Source organism: Rattus norvegicus, chromosome 19, assembly GCF_036323735.1.
Source record: "Rattus norvegicus strain BN/NHsdMcwi chromosome 19, GRCr8, whole genome shotgun sequence".
Classification (NCBI taxonomy): domain Eukaryota; kingdom Metazoa; phylum Chordata; class Mammalia; order Rodentia; family Muridae; genus Rattus; species Rattus norvegicus.
In genome coordinates, this window is record NC_086037.1 from 29853417 (window position 1) to 29873455 (window position 20039).

General features: G+C 43.2%; 1 protein-coding gene across 8 annotated transcripts in view; it reads right to left on the reverse strand.

The window, feature by feature from the left end:
* Positions 1–278: 278 nt before the first annotated feature.
* LOC134483609 (disks large homolog 5-like) overlaps positions 279–20039 on the reverse strand; it is a 29178-nt gene continuing 9417 nt past the window's right edge. For 3 of the 8 annotated variants that reach the window (XM_063278842.1, XM_063278841.1, XM_063278840.1), the window contains 4 exons: positions 19202–19361; positions 17890–18033; positions 1259–1425; positions 280–537 (listed from right to left, as the gene is read on the reverse strand). In XM_063278842.1, coding sequence (XP_063134912.1) covers positions 473–537; positions 1259–1425; positions 17890–18033; positions 19202–19361 — 536 coding nt within the window. In that variant the 3' untranslated portion in view covers positions 280–472. The other 5 variants (XM_063278847.1, XM_063278845.1, XM_063278843.1 and 2 more) reach the window with 4 other exon arrangements.

Genomic DNA, 20039 nt, shown 5'->3' on the forward strand with positions numbered 1-20039 from the left:
CCTTGAGTAAGAATGATGGTCTTAAGAGTCAAGAGATCAAATTCAATTTTTATTCATAACAAATACATTTTATAACACAAAAGGATTAAAATGACTAAAAATATTATAAAATAGTTGAAAGTGAAAAATAGTAACAAGAACATATAAATATGAAACAACAAAAAGAAAATTTCAATTAAAATCATAACAAAAATATTTCTAAACATCATATTCTTCACGAACATTTAGAAGCACAGATGTATTGCTCTTTCTACTCTAGCACACATAATGAAAGATGGTCCCCCAAGGTGTCTCTTAAGTGGTGATTTCTGAAGAAGAAAGTGAGTAAGATCTCAATCAGTCAGGCTGGCTTAGTGGTATATAAATTGAGGGTCTCTAAGAAATGACAAATTAACTCTGAGGAAGAATTCTCATCAAAAAAATGTTGTTACCATTAAGGATGTTTGTCATCAGGGACTCCTGAGAAAGCAACTTATTGTTCAGGAAGCTCTCTTACTGGTGTGTGTTCAATTCCAGCTCTCTTGCACTTTCTGAGACCTGGGAGAGGAAGGAAGTTTTTCAGACACTGATTTGGTGAGGAAATGCAAGCCAGCTGTCAGAATGCTGCCTTCTACCACCTCAGTTTTATTGGACAGTAGACCTGGACCTTTTAACTGATATCATTGTTGCTAACTCTGCAGGAATGGCAAAATCTCCAGCAAGCCTCACAGTAATGTGGGCTGCCAATCTGGGAACCAGACTTATACCAGTGCAAACCAAGAACAGGGCAATGGGAAGATACCTCACTGGGTTGCCGGAAGGAAGAGACGTCGATATGTCACCAAGGTTAAAGCCAATGACAAGAACTAATTTGACATTTGCACTTGGTTCTAATCCCAGAAAGGTGCTTCCTACACAAGAAGTCACATGACCAGAGAGTGTCATTTGGCAAGGAAACAAGAACTTGTTCAAAGGTCTGCATAGGAACCAATCTATCACGTGGATATGCAATAATGAGGTATGTTATTTATCTGTCACCATTTCTAGACTGCAGCTTCAAAAAGAGCAGCAAAATATACTTGCAAAATAATTCAGTTTCTGAAAAGTGTTTAACTTCCCAAAATACGTGTGCATAGGCAGAGCAATGAACAATTCCATTGCATGAGGTGGTTGGCTGGTTGTGAGTGTAAATTAGAAAGGAGGTAGGAGGAAGCAAAGATGTATCAAATTGGCAAATTTTATCAGATATTGTTAAGCTAACACAGCTGTTTGTCCCTACCAGATGATGCTGGGTCTGGACGTTGCTGGTCTTTATCTTTCTTGTTGAAGTCAACCAAATATTTCTGGTTCAGTGCACACTCAAGATGTACCTCCTTGCTCTCCTGCTTCAGTGGGACCAACTTCTGCCTACATGTGTTCTCCATCAGGAGCTGGCTGAGCAGGTTTCTGGAAATACAGTCTGCATAGTAAGATCATGCTGCCCCTTTCTCCCATTCCTACTCCCAAGTCCCACTATCTCTACCAGGTCCCAGATACCCATGAAGACTTAATAAAATACATCTCAATACATATAAGGCTGCTGCACAAATCACAAAGAGTTAATTCTGGGAAGAATAAATAGTTTGTTTGGCCAGAGCACCAATTAGTGTCCACATCTCTCAAAAAGAATATGGATCTACAACTATCCATGAAAGCCCAATGCATGGGGGCAACATCAATTAGTAGTGGGCCAACACCCTCAAAGGAGGTCAGTAGAACCAAGACAAGGTCATGTGGTCCACACACTGAGTTTTGTAAAACCTGGTGTGACCCCAGAGGTCCAGGTCAGCCTAATAACCTTCTGCTGACTTCAATCAGTACTGTTCTATCTAGAGCCTTCTGAAGATGCCTAGACAATCCTGGGATGAGTAACAGCCTTTTATGGAACTGAAAACTGAGTCCTAATGACCCTGGCAGAATGATGTGTAAACAGCACAAGAGATAGAACCAGAGATGAAGACCGTCCAATCCAGAACAAAGAAAGTCAGAAATGGCCATTCCACAGGTGATAGCCTTTCTGACCAGGACTTACCTAGACAAGGTTATCTCCTTCTTCAGCTTATGGTTGGTCTCATGGATCTCAGTGTTCTCCATGTCTAAGTTGTGCAGAATTGACATGACCGCCTCCTCCATTCTCTCCAGGTCTTCATAATATGGATTTGGCCTGAAGTAGGGCCTGGCCCCAAATGATAGAATACAATGAACATCAGAATTTAGGAATATATGAGCTCATGGGGGGTCCTGTACTACCCCAGTCCTGGAAGGACACCTTCTGAATTCTACATATTGGGATGTTCTTCAGCTTCAGAAACGTGTTTTTGTTCGTCCAGATGGAGGCTTCCCTGGCTCCCTTTGTTCAATCAAGAGGAAATCTGCAGTCAAACCAGTTAAGCTCTCAAGCGCCTAGGCCTCAATTCTCCATGCTCCTCCACCCCAACACACCCAGAAACCTGTGATTTCTTTTATCCTGTTTTAATAAAAGACCATATATCAAAGCAAAATTATAATCTGCACAAAGAATAGAAATAAACAGACAAACGTGGTCACACAGACAAAGAACTGTGCTGTTGACAGTGGGGCTCCCAGAACAAAGCATTCACATCATCATGAAAGTGTTACAGGTAAATACTGAGGCCAAGACATAGACCACTAGATTCCAAGTTTGGAGGGAAATATAAACATATAAAAGTTGTCCATATGCATTTGGATGTTTGCAGACATAGACTCACAGACTGAGACATACCCACAAAAAAGAGAAATGTAAACAGAGTCAGAGAAAGAGAAAGAGAAATATGGAAACAGAGAGCAGTGTGAAAACCAGGAGAAATGCATGCACCATTGCTGTCTCAGAGGGCAAGACACACAGACAAGAACAAACAGCCCTGCGCCTGAGAACTTCTAGTCAAGCATTGAGATGAACAGTTTGGGACCAGGACCCTCAGGCTGCTGCCTGGATCTTCCAGCACTCAGTCCCCTGCCTAGCAAGTACAGAGACTCACCATAAACTCACTTCAAATACAATCTTGCAAAGCCACCAGCTATCAAGGGCTTTGCAAATGCACACTGGGAACTCACTCTCCCTGACTTTATCCCTGAATTCTTCATTCAGACCACAAGTTCTGCTTTTCAATAAATGGAAGCAGATGAGTCCATTTTCCATCTTGCTCCTCAGGAAGGGTCAGGTTCTGAATCTCCTATATATGGGAGGTGAGGTTTAGCACAGGGTGGTTAGGGAGGCACAGCTTTCTAGAACCCAAAACCTTAATAGGATAAGATGAAGGTGACCTTGCAGTCCCAGGAATGAAACAAGAGTATTTGGAGCGATTCATACCTGTTCTTCATGGATCTCTCTGTCAGAAAACTTAGGCGATCTCTCAGGTCATTTCTCTCCTCGGTAATGAGCTGCAGCTCTTCAATCAGCCTCTCCTTTTCCTTTTTGGCCTGCTTCTCGCTTAGGTCAGTGCCACGGGATGATGATTCTCTCCCAGCGTCTGTAGGTAGAAGAACACAAGTGAACCTGCATGGGGAGAATGCATAGAGTGTACATATATCACAGTGGGGCCAAACAGGGGAACAAGCCTGGAACCCAGTGTCATTGCTAGGCGATTGGTCTATGCTTAAGAGGCCTCCTCAGTGGATCTCAGTTCTCCCACTACTCTATAGAGACCAAGAGATGTAAGCAGCCAGGTGTTCCCTATGCTGGATATCACATGCTTATAGGTACCACGGAGATGGCTTCTCCAGGATTATTATCAGCTGAACAGGGTCCAGCTTGGTTTCACGACCTTCACCCCTGTGGTTTCAGAACTCAGATGATAAATTCACCATCCACAAAACTTGAGTGATTGGAGAGCGGAGGAGACCACCAACACTGCCCACCCCTGCCCACATCCCTGGCCCAAGAGGCAACTGTATAAGGCCTCTGGGTTCCCGTAGGGGAGGGCCCGGGAGCGGCAGGACCCCTGCGCCTGAGACACTGCCGGAACCTGAAGGAAAGAGACCGGATAAACAGTTCTCTGCACCCAAATCCCATGGGAGGGAGAGCTGAAACCTCAGAGAGGCAGACACGCCTGGGAAACCAGAAGAGACTGCACTCTGTGCACATCCAGGCGCCAGAGGAAAACACCAAACGCCATCTGGAACCCTGGTGCACGGAGGCTCCCGGAAGGAGCGGCGCAGATCTTCCCGGTTGCTGCCACAGCGGAGAGGACTTAGGCAGTACCCCACGAGCAAACTTGAGCCTTGGAACTGCAGGTAGGACCAACTTTTCCCCTGCAAGAAACCTGCCTGGTGAACTTAGGACACACAGAGGCAAAATTCCTCTAAGACCGGGCACTTCCTGTGTTTACCGGAAGTCCCACACTGGCGGATCCCGGCCAGCAGCAGCTCTCTGCTCCCAAACCCCGTGGGAGAGAGACCTCACCGCCTGATCAGGTGGGCACTCCTGAGGCTGCAGAGGGGAGGAGACCACCAACACTGCCCACCCCTGCCCACATCCCTGGCCCAAGAGGCAACTGTATAAGGCCTCTGGGTTCCCGTAGGGGAGGGCCCGGGAGCGGCAGGACCCCTGCGCCTGAGACACTGCCGGAACCTGAAGGAAAGAGACCGGATAAACAGTTCTCTGCACCCAAATCCCATGGGAGGGAGAGCTGAAACCTCAGAGAGGCAGACACGCCTGGGAAACCAGAAGAGACTGCACTCTGTGCACATCCAGGCGCCAGAGGAAAACACCAAACGCCATCTGGAACCCTGGTGCACGGAGGCTCCCGGAAGGAGCGGCGCAGATTTTCCCGGTTGCTGCCACAGCGGAGAGGACTTAGGCAGTACCCCACGAGCAAACTTGAGCCTTGGAACCACAGGTAAGACCAATTTTTCCCCTGCAAGAAACCTTCCTGGTGAACTCAAGACACAGGCCCACAGGAACAGCTGAAGACCTGTAGAGAGGAAAAACTACACGCCCGAAAGCAGAACACTCTGTCCCCATAACTGGCTGAAAGAAAACAGGAAAACAGGTCTACAGCACTCCTGACACACAGGTTATAGGACAGTCTAGCCACTGTCAGAAATAGCAGAACAAAGTAACACTAGAGATAATCTGATGGCGAGAGGCAAGCGCAGGAACCCAAGCAACAGAAACCAAGACTACATGGCATCATCGGAGCCCAATTATCCCACTAAAGCAAACACGGAATATCCAAACACACCAGAAAAGCAAGACCTAGTTTCAAAATCATATTTGATCATGATGCTGGAGGACTTCAAGAAAGACATGAAGAACTCCCTTAGAGAACAAGTAGAAGCCTACAGAGAGGAATCGCAAAAATCCCTGAAAGAATTCCAGGAAAAGACAATCAAACAGTTGAAGGAATTAAAAATGGAAATAGAAGCAATCAAGAAAGAACACATGGAAACAACCCTGGACATAGAAAATCAAAAGAAAAGACAAGGAGCTGTAGATACAAGCTTCACCAACAGAATACAAGAAATGGAAGAGAGAATCTCCGGAGCAGAAGATTCCATAGAAATCATTGACTCAACTGTCAAAGATAATGTAAAGCGGAAAAAGCTACTGGTCCAAAACATACAGGAAATCCAGGACTCAATGAGAAGATCAAACCTAAGGATAATAGGTATAGAAGAGAGTGAAGACTCCCAGCTCAAAGGACCAGTAAATATCTTCAACAAAATCATAGAAGAAAACTTCCCTAACCTAAAAAAAGAGATACCCATAGGCATACAAGAAGCCTACAGAACTCCAAATAGATTGGACCAGAAAAGAAACACCTCCCGTCACATAATTGTCAAAACACCAAACACACAAAATAAAGAAAGAATATTAAAAGCAGTAAGGGAAAAAGGTCAAGTAACATATAAAGGCAGACCTATCAGAATCACACCAGACTTATCGCCAGAAACTATGAAGGCCAGAAGATCCTGGACAGATGTCATACAGACCCTAAGAGAACACAAATGCCAGCCCAGGTTACTGTATCCTGCAAAACTCTCAATTAACATAGATGGAGAAACCAAGATATTCCATGACAAAACCAAATTTACACAATATCTTTCTACAAGTCCAGCACTACAAAGGATAATAAAGGGTAAAGCCCAACATAAGGAGGCAAGCTGTACCCTAGAAGAAGCAAGAAACTAATCATCTTGGCAAAAAAACAAAGAGAATGAAAGCACACAAACATAACCCCACTTCCAAATATGAATATAACGGGAAGCAATAATCACTATTCCTTAATATCTCTCAATATCAATGGCCTCAACTCCCCAATAAAAAGACATAGATTAACAAACTGGATAAGCAACGAGGACCCTGCATTCTGCTGCCTACAGGAAACACACCTCAGAGACAAAGGCAGACATTACCTCAGAGTGAAAGGCTGGAAAACAACTTTCCAAGCAAATGGTCAGAACAAGCAAGCTGGAGTAGCCATTCTAATATCAAATAAAATCAATTTTCAACTAAAAGTCATCAAAAAAGATAAGGAAGGACACTTCATATTCATCAAAGGAAAAATCCATCAAGATGAACTCTCAATCCTAAATATCTATGCCCCAAATAAAAGGGCACCTACATATGTAAAAGAAACCTTACTAAAGCTCAAAACACACATTGCACCTCACACAATAATAGTGGGAGATTTCAACACCCCACTCTCATCAATGGACAGATCATGGAAACAGAAATTAAACAGAGATGTAGACAGATTAAGAGAAGTCATGAGCCAAATGGACTTAACTGATATTTATAGAACATTCTATCCTAAAGCAAAAGGATATACCTTCTTCTCAGCTCCTCATGGTACTTTCTCCAAAATTGACCATATAGTTGGTCAAAAAATGGGCCTCAACAGGTACAGAAAGATAGAAATAATCCCATGTGTGCTATCAGACCACCATGGCCTAAAACTGGTCTTCAATAACAATAAGGGAAGAATGCCCACATATACGTGGAAATTGAACAATGCTCTACTCAATGATAACCTGGTCAAGGAAGAAATAAAGAAAGAAATTAAAGACTTCTTAGAATTTAATGAAAATGAAGGTACAACATACCCAAACTTATGGGACACAATGAAAGCTGTGCTAACAGGAAAACTCATAGCGCTGGGTGCCTGCAGAAAGAAACAGGAAAGAGCATATGTCAGCAGCTTGACAGCACACCTAAAAGCTCTAGAACAAAAAGAAGCAAATACACCCAGGAGGAGTAGAAGGCAGGAAATAATCAAACTCAGGGCTGAAATCAATCAAGTAGAAACAAAAAGGACCATGGAAAGAATCAAGAGAACCAAAAGTTGGTTCTTTGAGAAAATCAACAAGATAGATAAACCCTTAGCCAGACTAACGAGAGGACACAGAGAGTGTGTCCAAATTAACAAAATCAGAAATGAAAAGGGAGACATAACTACAGATTCAGAGGAAATTCAAAAAATCATCAGATCTTACTATAAAAGCCTATATTCAACAAAACTTGAAAATCTACAGGAAATGGACAATTTCCTAGACAGATACCAGGTACCTAAGTTAAATCAGGAGCAGAAAAACCAGTTAAACAACCCCATAACTCCTAAGGAAATAGAACCAGTCATTAAAGGTCTCCCAACCAAAAAGAGCCCAGGTCCAGACGGGTTTAGTGCAGAATTCTATCAGACCTTCATAGAAGACCTCGTACCAATATTATCCAAACTATTCCACAAAATTGAAACAGATGGATCACTACCGAATTTCTTCTATGAAGCCACAATTACTCTTCTACCTAAACAACACAAAGACCCAACAAAGAAAGAGAACTTCAGACCAATTTCCCTTATGAATATCGACGCTAAAATACTCAATAAAATTCTGGCAAACAGAATCCAAGAGCACATCAAAACAATCATCCACCATGATCAAGTAGGCTTCATCCCAGGCATGCAGGGATGGTTTAATATACGGAAAACCATCAACATGATCCATTATATAAACAAACTGAAAGAACAAAACCACATGATCATTTCATTAGATGCTGAGAAAGCATTTGACAAAAATCAACACCCCTTCATGATAAAAGTCCTGGAAAGAATAGGAATTCAAGGCCCATACCTAAACATAGTAAAAGCTATATACAGCAAACCAGTTGCTAACATTAAACTAAATGGAGAGAAACTTGAAGCAATCCCACTAAAATCAGGGACTAGACAAGGCTTCCCACTCTCTCCCTACTTATTCAATATAGTTCTTGAAGTTCTAGCCAGAGCAATCAGACAACAAAAGGAGGTCAAGGGGATACAGATTGGAAAAGAAGAAGTCAAAATATCACTATTTGCAGATGATATGATAGTATATTTATGTGATCCCAAAAGTTCCACCAGAGAACTACTAATGCTGATAAACAACTTCAGCAAAGTGGCTGGGTATAAAATTAACTCAAATAAATCAGTAGCCTTCCTCTACACAAAAGAGAAACAAGCCGAAAAAGAAATTAGGGAAACGACACCCTTCATAATAGACCCAAATAATATAAAGTACCTCGGTGTGACTTTAACCAAGCAAGTAAAAGATTTGTACAATAAGAACTTCAAGACTCTGAAGAAAGAAATTGAAGAAATCCTCAGAAGATGGAAAGATCTCCCATGCACATGGATTGGCAGGATTAATATAGTAAAAATGGCCATTTTACCAAAAGCGATCTACAGATTCAATGCAATCCCCATCAAAATACCAATCCAATTCTTCAAAGAGTTAGACAGAACAATTTGCAAATTCATCTGGAATAGCAAAAAACCCAGGATAGCTAAAACTATCCTCAACAATAAAAGGATTTCAGGGGGAATCACTATCCGTGAACTCAAGCAGTATTACAGAGCAATAGTGATAAAAACTGCATGGTATTGGTACAGAGACAGACAGATAGACCAATGGAACAGAATTGAAGACCCAGAAATGAACCCACACACTTATGGGCACTTGATTTTTGACAAAGGAGCCAAAACCATCAAATGGAAAAAAGATAGCATTTTTAGCAAATGGTGGTGGTTCAACTGGAGGTCAACATGTAGAAGAATGCAGATCGATCCATGCTTATCACCCTGTACAAAGCTTAAGTCCAAGTGGATCAAGGACCTCCACATCAAACCAGATACACTGAAACTAATAGAAGAAAAACTAGGGAAGCATCTGGAACACATGGGCACTGGAAAAAATTCCCTGAACAAAACACCAATGGCTTATGCTCTAAGATCAATAATCGACAAATGGGATCTCATAAAACTGCAAAGCTTCTGTAAGGTAAAGGACACTGTGGTTAGGAAAAAACGGCAACCAACAGATTGGGAAAAGATCTTTACCAATCCTACAACAGATAGAGGCCTTATATCCAAAATATACAAAGAACTCAAGAAGTTAGACCGCAGGGAGACAAATAACCCTATTAAAAATGGGGTTCAGAGATAAACAAAGAATTCACAGCTGAGGAATGCTGAATGGCTGAGAAACACCTAAAGAAATGTTCAACATCTTTAGTCATAAGGGAAATGCAAATCAAAACAACCCTGAGATTTCACCTCACACCAGTGAGAATGGCTAAGATCAAAAACTCAGGTGACAGCAGATGCTGGCGAGGATTCGGAGAAAGAGGAACACTCCTCCATTGTTGGTGGGATTGCAGACTGGTACAACCATTCTGGAAATCAGTGTGGAGGTTCCTCAGAAAATTGGACATTGAACTACCTGAGGATCCAGCTATACCTCTCTTGGGCATATACCCAAAAGATGCCCCAACATATAAAAAAGACACATGCTCCACTATGTTCATAGCAGCCTTATTTATAATAGCCAGAAGCTGGAAAGAACCCAGATGCCCTTCAACAGAGGAATGGATACAGAAAATGTGGTACATCTACACAATGGAATATTACTCAGCTATCAAAAACAACGAATTTATGAAATTTGTAGGCAAATGGTTGGAACTGGAAAATATCATCCTGAGTGAGGTAACCCAATCACAGAAAAACACACATGGTATGCACTCATTGATAAGTGGCTATTAGCCCAAATGCTTGAATTACCCTAGATGCCTAGAACAAATGAAACTCAAGACGGATGATCAAAATGTGAATGCTTCACTCCTTCTTTAAAAGGGGAACAAGAATACCCTTGGCAGGGAATAGAGAGGCAAAGATTAAAACAGAGACAGAAGGAACACCCATTCAGAGCCTGCCCCACATGTGGCCCATACATATACAGCCATCCAATTAGACAAGATGGATGAAGCAAAGAAGTGCAGGCTGACAGGAGCCGGATGTAGATCTCTTCCGAGAGACACAGCCAGAATACAGCAAACACAGAGGCGGATGCCAGCAGCAAACCACTGAATTGAGAATAGGACCCCCATTGAAGGAATCAGAGAAAGAACTGGAAGAGCTTGAAGGGGCTCGAGACCCCTTATGAACAACAATGCCAAGCAACCAGAGCTTCCAGGGACTAAGCCACTACCTAAAGACTATACATGGACTGACCCTGGGCTCCAACCTCATAGGTAGCAATGAATATCCTAGTAAGAGCACCAGTGGATTATTGGTCTGTTTATATAAATATAAATATAAATATAAATATACAGATATATAATTTGAATTTTTTGAAACTTTACCTGTGCTGTCAACTTTTGAAAAACGTATCCCCGTTTACTGTGTTGAGTTGGCACTGTACAGAAATTAACAGCCATATTGGTCTAGAAATGTTGAACTTAAGTTTTTTCCATTTGTACAGGGGTAACACACTGTATTAAATATGTAAGGTCTTATATACGTGGGTTTGATTACAAAAACTAATAAAGTATTCTCTAAATTAAAAAAAAAAGAGCACCAGTGGAATGGGAAGCCCTGGGTCCTGCTAAGACTGAACCCCCAGTGAACTAGATTGTTGGGGGGAGGGCGGCAAGGGGGGGAGGATGGGGAGGGGAACACCCATAAAGAAGGGGAGAGGGGAGGGGGATGTTTGCCCGGAAACCGGGAAAGGGAATAACACTCGAAATGTATATAAGAAATACTCAAGTTAATAAAAAAAAAAAAAAAAGAGAGAGAGAGAAGTCTGGTGTAATTCAGATAGGTCTGAATTCATTTGTTACTGCATATTTATGCCTTACCCCTTTTAATATTCTTTCTTTGATCTGTGCATTTAGGGTTTTAATTGTTATGTGAATGGAGGAATATTTTCTGGTCTGCTCCCATCTGTCAGATTCTATGGCAGTGGTTCTCAACACTCCTAGTGCTGCACACCTGTAATACTGTGATGACTCCCACCATAAAATTATTTCAGTACTACTTCATAACTAATATTGCTACTCTTATAAGTCATCTATGCCAGGTATCTGATATACATTCTTTGTGAGTGGTCATAGCCCAGAGTTTGAGAAACATTGCATTATATACATTTTTTTTTTAAAGAGAGGCCTTCATCTAAGAAGGTCCTGATGCAGGTGTAAGAGCAGAGACACCCTGACGTAGTGACAAGTTAGCAGGCCCAAGGCCGCTTGCCTTAATGGCAACAGACATTCCTGGGTAAAGGCACAATCTGAAATCACTGTCCCCAGGACATTTCTTACCTCAGGTTTTCCCCATTACACGGTGTGTCTGCTTGGCCATGTCTGTCCAGGAAGCCAGTCCCTGTAGTCTCTAATACAGACAGAATGCTAAAGGCAAGAATGTTTTCCCTCTGTTGGCTCCCAGTTACTTCTACAGAAGTAAGTTCAAATCACCCATGGCTAAATGTGTCTCTCACATAATGTGTGAGACTTGAAATGTCATCCATTTGAGTTGACAAAAACCACTCTCACTTCAGATTTACAGCTGACCAACACTTAGTTTCAGGAGAATGAAGAAGCTGGCCAGGCCTGCAGAGTCAGATTCCCTCCCTGCCTGGGACAATCCCACCCACAGTAGAATTCAGCTTCACCTAGCAGCTGTTATCAGAAAATCTGACCTTAAGGTTCTGAAGTCCACACATGCACACACCCTAAAGTTGTTAGATGGTGGATATGGGGTTTTTCTCCAATTTAAAATCATTCAGGCCTCTTTTCTCCCCTGGGATGCACTCTGTTCTCTCTGGTCTGTTCTTCTCAGAAGTCAACTCTCAGAAGGGGCACTTTGCTCTAACTCCTCCATGGGACCCACCCAGCATTGTGACTGGAGGATCCTAAGGAGTTGTAGCTCTGAGCTGGGAGGGGGAGCTCTCACCCTGACATGGAGAAGCCTGTTTTCACAGCTGATCTGGATCTGAGGAAAAGGTGATTTTAAAGAAGCCTGTGAAAGTGTCTCCTGCAGGAGAGCCCACCCTGCAGGGAAAGTCACACGGGACAGGGAAAAGTGGCTTCCCAACTTTCCCAGGGCTCTCAAACCAGGGAGGGTACCTGATTTCAGAGAGTTTGAGAAAGGCCTCCATCTCCCTGAAAGACTTCCCTCAATCATAAGTCCCACCACTACCCCAGGCTCAGCAAAGCCCTCCAACTGCCAGTTCCTTGCAAATGAAACCCAGTGTGGAGAATTGAGGATAACACTTCTAGGAAAAGGGAGACACAAGCCTCTGGGGGTCCTGACCTGGGGTCTGTCCCTCAGGCTCTCCTCACTTCCTCTAGGTGCCTAGGGCAGGGTCAGGGTCAGGAGTAGGGGGAGGGGCAAGTTCATGGTCAGGGGCAGGGTCAGGAGTAGGGGGAGGGGCAAGTTCATGGTCAGGGGCAGGGTCAGGGGCAAGCAGTGACCTCCAGACAAAAGTTAGGCTTTGGGTGCATGGAACAGGCAGCAGCAGAGCTCGCCCTGCCCTCCTTCTCTCTGGAGTGGGAAAGCATGGAGACCTGAGTGGTTGGGAAGAGTTGGGGAACTCACAGCTGCTTTTCCTCTGGCTGCAACTGCAAGTGCAGGGCGAAAGAAGCCAGAGAGTCTCAGGGGATCCCCCCATTTCCTGATTTCATTGTCCTTGTGGATGTCCAGGATGAAGGCTGTGCTTGGCTGGGCCAGAAGCCCCGCAGACAGGTAGAAGATGCACAACTGGCCTGTGACCTCCCTGGGCACCCACTGGGACCCAGCTCAAGTGGCCACAGACACTCACCACGCACCCTGCCCCAGCCCTAAGCCTGTGCACACCAAGGCCACAGCACCTCTGCTAGTCTCTCCCACCATGAGCACTCACCCTGGCCCCCTGGCTTGCTTACACTCTCTGTAGGGAGCTCCTTGTGTGGTTGAGACACCAGGTTGATTATGGCCTCAGAGAAGGAGTTTGACATTGTTCCTTCTCTTTCAATATAGTGGAATAATTGAAGCACTATTGTTATTAGGTCTTCATTAAAAGTCTGATAGCATTCGGCGTTAAAGCCATAGGGTCCAGAAATTTTGCTTTTTAATTTTGGGAGGAGCAAACTATACTGACTGTATCTATTTTCTTCTGAGAATTATCCATGTACCTTCCCAGATCTGTGTTTATGCTGGTAATTGTTATCTGTCTAGAAAGTACCAATATCAAATAGATTTTCAGTTTTCCGGAGTAAAGGCCTCTGAGGTAAGACCTAATGGTTGTTGAATTTGTTCATTGCCTCATGTTAGATTCCCCCATTCATTTCTAATTGTGTCAATTTAGGTATTGTCTCTGGTGTGCAGTTTGTTTGAGGAAGGGGTTGCCTCTCTGGTGGATCTTCTCAACAAAAATACAAAAAAAGAAACAAAAAAAATAAAACAAACAAAAAACCCAACACACAGGACTTGGTTCTCTTGACTCTTTGTATTTTTCACTTTATTTGTAATTGACTGATTTGATTTGAGCCCTGAATTAATTTCCTGCCATCAAATCGTACCTGACATTCTATGGGATGAGGTTTGGCCTCATCTTGTTAACAGCAACACGTAACTGCTGAGCTGTTTCTGCTCTCTGTAGTGGTGATGACGTCAAAATCTTACTGAAAACCATGCATAGCCTGGTTTAGGCTGTCGTAAAGTAGCCCACCATTTCAGTGTTCCCTGCAAGGTGCCATGGGACAGCAGTAGCATGAGTCTGCATGTACCTCCACAGTTTTCACTAGGGACTACACACACACACACACACACACACACACACACACTTTACTGACATGGTGCACATTCTTTGCACACAAAGAAGAAAGTGAGTAGTAATGAAAACACACCAATAATGGAATTGATGGAGGGAGTTGTGGGGAAGCTGGGGCTTAGAGTTACTTAAAGGCCCTATGCAGGCTCTCCTTTTGTTGGAGGAGAAACTTCAAGTGCAATGTGGTTCTTTATTTTCTTTCTCTAAAGCACAGAGGGCTAGGGTGGATCACAGGGCTTTGAGCATGTTCGGCATGTACAGTCACACTGAATTAAATCCTAGGGCTGGAACCTATTAATCTTCTACAAAGTTACAGAGCAGCCTGGATGAAGACTCTCAGCTGAAAAGTTGGACATCTCAAGACAGGCACTGGACAATGGCTGACAGACTTGACTGAAGAGTGGTAATGTTTTGCTATCTCATAGGAAAAGAAGGCCCCTCATACCACACTGTACTCTAAGGACAGTTTATGCAGGTTAGGCATGACATGAACTATTGTCTCAGGTCACAGATGTCAGCACAAAGTATCCAAGGTGTTGTATGCCAATGGCAGCATTAACAGAACAAAGCACACAGTGTCATGAAGACATAAATCATGAGTTTGTGTAGCAAGACCCAGGCCTCTTCCAGGGTCTTAGATAGTAACTGAGAACTTCAAATCCGGTAGTGATGTGATAGTGTGGGGGTGAATCTAGTTACAACTAGCTTCTATTGTGACACAGATGACTCTTTTTGTGTTATGTTCAGCTTATAATGAATGACTAGACCCAAGCATGAGAATAACCAAATACTACATTGCTTCTCTAGCTGCTGAGCTTTTAAAAGCCCTGGGGTGACAGCAAGCTTTTGTGGACATACTGGATTATTCCTTCTGTACTTTAACTCTCTGACTCACCTCCACTCTCAGTAAGTTAGATCAATTCCATAAATTGGAAATCAGTCACCTGGAAAAAATACATCTCAATATGATACCGGATTGGCCATGGAAAAAGGGTAGCTTGAACTGTCCCACCTCGGTTGGGCTTGCACAGGCCTGCTCTCCAAAAGAAACCTGTGTTCACAGCTGCAGGCTACATTCACTATGGATGTTCTTGAGGTTCCTCCCTAAATGGCTCAGATAAAAATAATTTTCTTGTTAACAATCAAAAAACTGATTATGTCAAGCTGGCCTAGAGGAAGCTAGTTTCTGTTCTGTATTTTATCAGATGTGCATAATACATGTGGTCATCATTGATAATAGGTAAAAGATCTGCTCTACTATGGAAACTAAGTGATGCTGGAGGATGATCCTGACCCACAATGAGCAGTGGGAACACCAGAGCCCTGTAGGGATGCCTGACAACCTAACACACTGAGCACCCACGGCTCAGTAAGTTCCCTGTGAACACACATCTCCTGAGATCTCTCTATTTAATTGTAGGTGATCCTGTCCACCTAATACAGCACCTCATGTGGAATAACAAAAGCCACCTGCAGGAGCTGTGGGGATGACTCACAGGGTAGAGCATCTGCTGCTCTCTCAGAAGAACCACATGGACCCTAACAATTGGGTAAAGTGTCAGTGATTACATCATAAAGTGTGTGTCAGAGAAACAGCCACATTATCCACACAAAAGACACTGTCACACTGGGTACCCCTTGGTGACTGAATTCACTTATTAAGCCAGGCTCCATGGAACATGCAGAGATCCATCTGTAGCTGTCAGTTCTAGGTCCACAGGAGGGGACAGAACCCTTTAATAAGAATGATGGTCTTAAGAGTCAAGAGATAGAATTCAATTTTTATTCATAACGAATACATTTTTATAACAAAACAGGATTAAAATGAATAAAAATATTTAAAAATATTTGAAAATAAAAATAGTAACAAGAACATACAAATATGAAACAACAAAAAGAAAACTTCAATTAAAATCATAACAAAAATATTTCTAAAAGCAGATTCTTAACGAACATGTAGAAGCACAGATGTATTGCTGTGTCTCCTCTAGCACACATAATGAAAGGCGGTCCCCCAAGGTGTCTCTCAAGTGGTGTTTTCTGAAGAAGAAAGTGAGTAAGAACTCAATCAGTCAGGCTGGCTTAGTGATATATAAATTTAGGGTCTCTAAGAAATGACAAATTAATTCAGAGGATGAATACTCTTCCAAAAACTGTTGTTACCATTCAGGATGTTGGTCATCAGGGACTCCTGAGAAAGCAACTTATTGTTCAGGAAGCTCTCTTACGGGTGTGTGTCCAATTCCAGCTGTCTTGCACTTTCTGAGACCTAGGAGAGGAAGGAAGTTTTTCAGATACTGATTTGCTGGGGAAATGCAAGCCAGCTGTCAGAATGCTGCCTTCTAACACCTCAGTTCTATTGGACAATCGACATGGACATTTTAAGTGATATCATTGTTGCTAACTCTGTGGGCAGGGCAAAATCTCCAGCAAGACTCACAGTAATGTGGGCTGCCAATCTGGGACCCAGACTTATACCAGTGCAAACCAAGAACAGGGCAACGGCAAGAGACCTCATCGGGTTGCAGGAAGAAAGGAGACGTCCATATGTCAAAAAGGATAAAGCCAATGACAAGTACTAATTTGACATTTGCACTTGTTCTTATCCCGGAAAGGTGCTTCCTACACAAGAAGTCACATGACCACAGAGTGTCATTTGTCAAAGAACCAAGAACTTGTTCAAAACTCTACATAGGATCTAATCTATCACATGGATATGCAATAATGAGGTATGTTATTCATCTGTCACCATTTCTAGACTGCAGCTTCAAAAAGATCAGCAATATATACTTGCAAAATAATTCAGTTTCTGAAAAGTGTTTAACTTCCCAGAATACTTGTGCATAGGCAGAGCAATGAACAATTCCATTACATGAGGTGGTTGGCTGGTTGTGAGTGTAAATTAGAAAGGTGGTAGGAGAGAGCAAAGATGTATCAAATTGGCAAATTTTATCAGATATTGTTAAGCTAACACAGCTGCTCGTCCCTATCTGATGATGCTGGGTCTGGACGTTGCTGGTCTTTATCTTTCTTGTTGAAGTCAACCAAATATTTCTGGTTCAGTGCACACTCAAGATGTCCCTCCTTGCTCCCTGCTTCAGTGGGACCAACTTCTTCCTGCATGTGTTCTCCATCAGGAGCTGGCTGAGCAGGTTTCTGGAAATACAGTCTGCATAGTAAGATCATGCTGCCCCTTTCTCCCATTCCCACTCCCAAGTCCCACTAACTCTACCAGGTCCCAGATACCCATGAAGACCTAATAAAATGCATCTTGATACATATAAGGCTGCTGCACAAATCACAAAGAGTTAATTTGGGGAAGAATAAATTGTTTGTTTGGCCTGAGCACCAATTAGTGTCCACATCTCTGAGAAAGAACATGGATCTACAACTATCCGTGAAAGCCCAATGCATGGGGGCAACATCAATTAGTAGTGGGCCAACACCCTCAAAGGAGGTCAGTAGAACCAAGAGAAGGTCATTCTAACCATGTGGTCTACACACTGAATTTTGTAAAACCTGGTATGACACCATAGGTCCAGGTCAGCCTAATAACCTTCTGCTGACTTCAATCAGTGCTGTTCTATCTAGAGCCTTCTGAAGATGCCTAGACAATCCTGGGATGAGGAACAGTCTTTTATGGAACTGAAAACTGAGTCCTAATTACCCTGGCACACTGAAGTGTGAACAGCACAAGAGATAGAATCAGAGTTGAAGAGCGTCCAATCCAGAAGAAATAAATCAGAAATGGCCATTCCACAGGTGATAGGCTTTCTGACCAGGACTTACCTAGAGAAGGTAATCTCCTTCTTCAGCTTCTGGTTGTTCTCATGGATCACAGTGTTCTCCATCTCTAAGTTGTGCAGAATTGACATGACCGCCTCCTCCATTCTCTCCAGGTCTTCATAATATGGATTTGGCCTGAAGTAGGGCCTGGCCCCAAATGATAGAATACTATGAACATCAGCATTTAGGAATATATGAACTCAGGGTGGGTCCTGTACTACCCCAGTCCTGGATGGACACCTTCTGAATTCTACATATTGGGATCTTCTTCAGCTTCAGAAACGTGTTTTTCTGCGTCCAGGACACCAGAATCTCGGCATCCAGATGGAGGGCTCCCTGGCTCCCTTTGTTCAATCAAGAGGAAATCTGCAGTCAAGCCAGTTAAGCTATCAAGAGCCTAGGCCACACCTCTCCATGCTCCCCGACCCCAACACACCCAAAACCTGTGATTTCTTTTTTCCTGTTTTGATAATAGAACATATATCACCACAAAATTATAATCTGCACAAATAATACAAATATACAGACAAACGTGTCCACATAGGCAAAGAACTGTGCTGTTGACAGTGGGGCTCCCAGAACAAAGCATTTACATCACCATGAAAGAGTTAGAGGTAAATACTCAGGCCAAGACATAGACCCCTAGATTCCAGTGTGGAGGGAAATATAAACATATAAAAGTTGTCCATACGCATTTGGATATATGCACACACAGACTCACAGACTGAGACATCCCCACAAAAAAGAGAAATGTAAACAGTCATAGAAAGAGAAAGAGAAATATGGAAACAGAGAGCAGTGTGAGAACCAGGAGAAATGCATGCACCATTGCTGTCTCAGAGGGCAAGACACACAGACAAGAACAAACAGGCCTGAGCCTGAGACTTTCTCGTCAAGCATTGAGATGAACAGTGTGGGACCAGGCCCCTCAGGCTGCTGCCTGGATCTTCCAGCACTCAGTCCCCTGCCTAGCAAGTACAGAGACTCACCATAAACTCACTGCAATTACAATCTTGCAAAGCCACCAGCTCAAGGGCTTTGCAAATGCACACTAGACACTCACTCTCCCTGACTTTATCCCTGAATTCTTCATTCAAACCACAAGTTCTGCTTTTCAATAAATGGAAGCAGATGAGTCCATTTTCCATCTCGCTCCTCAGGGTCAGGTTCTGAATCTCCTCTTTATGGGAGGTGAGGTTTAGCACAGGGTGGATAGGGAGGCACAGCTTTCTTGAACCCAAAACCTTAATAGGAGAAGATGAAGGTGACCTTGCAGACCCAGGAATGAAACAAGAGCATTTGGAGCGATTCATACCTGTTCTTCATGGATCTCTCTGTCAGGAACCTCAGGCGATCTCTCAGGTCATTTCTCTTTTCGGTAATGAGATGCAGCTCTTCAATCAGCCTCTCCTTTTCCTTCTTGGCCTGCTTCTCCCTTAGGTCAGTGCCAGGGGATGATGTTTCTCTCCCAGCGTCTGTAGGTAGAAGAACACAAGTGAACCTGCATGGGGAGAATGCATAGAGTGTACATAGACCACAGTTAGGCATAAACAGGAGAACAAGCCTGGAACCAGGTGTCACTGCTAGGCGATTGGTCTATGCTTAAGAGGCCTCCTCAGTGGATCTCAGTTCTCCCACTACTCTATAGAGACCAAGAGATGTAAGCAGCCAGGTATGCCCTATGCCGGACATCACGTGCTTACATGTACCACGGAGATGGCTTCTCCAGGATTATTATCAGCTGAACAGGGTACAACTTGGTTTCAGGACCCTCACCCCTGTGGTTTCAGAACTCAGATGATAACATCACCATCCACAAAACTTGAATGATTGGAGACTCTCAGATGTCCTACCCTGATACTCTACGTGAACAACTTCGGATTTAAAAAGCATTTCCAGGGAGGACATGGTCAACAGACATATCAGGGCCCCTATTTGATACACCAAACGCTCCAGGAATGAGAGTAGGTTACAGGCTGAATCTTGGTCTACCCGTTCCAAATAGTTTTGGTATTTTAGAAAAATGTAACACACAACCTCAAATATATAAAGCTAACGATGACCCTGCCAGTTAGAAGAAATCAGAGGAGGTGTAAGAACATAAGGTTATTGCCTGGAGCACAATCTCTCCCTGTTACTACTGTCAGATACCC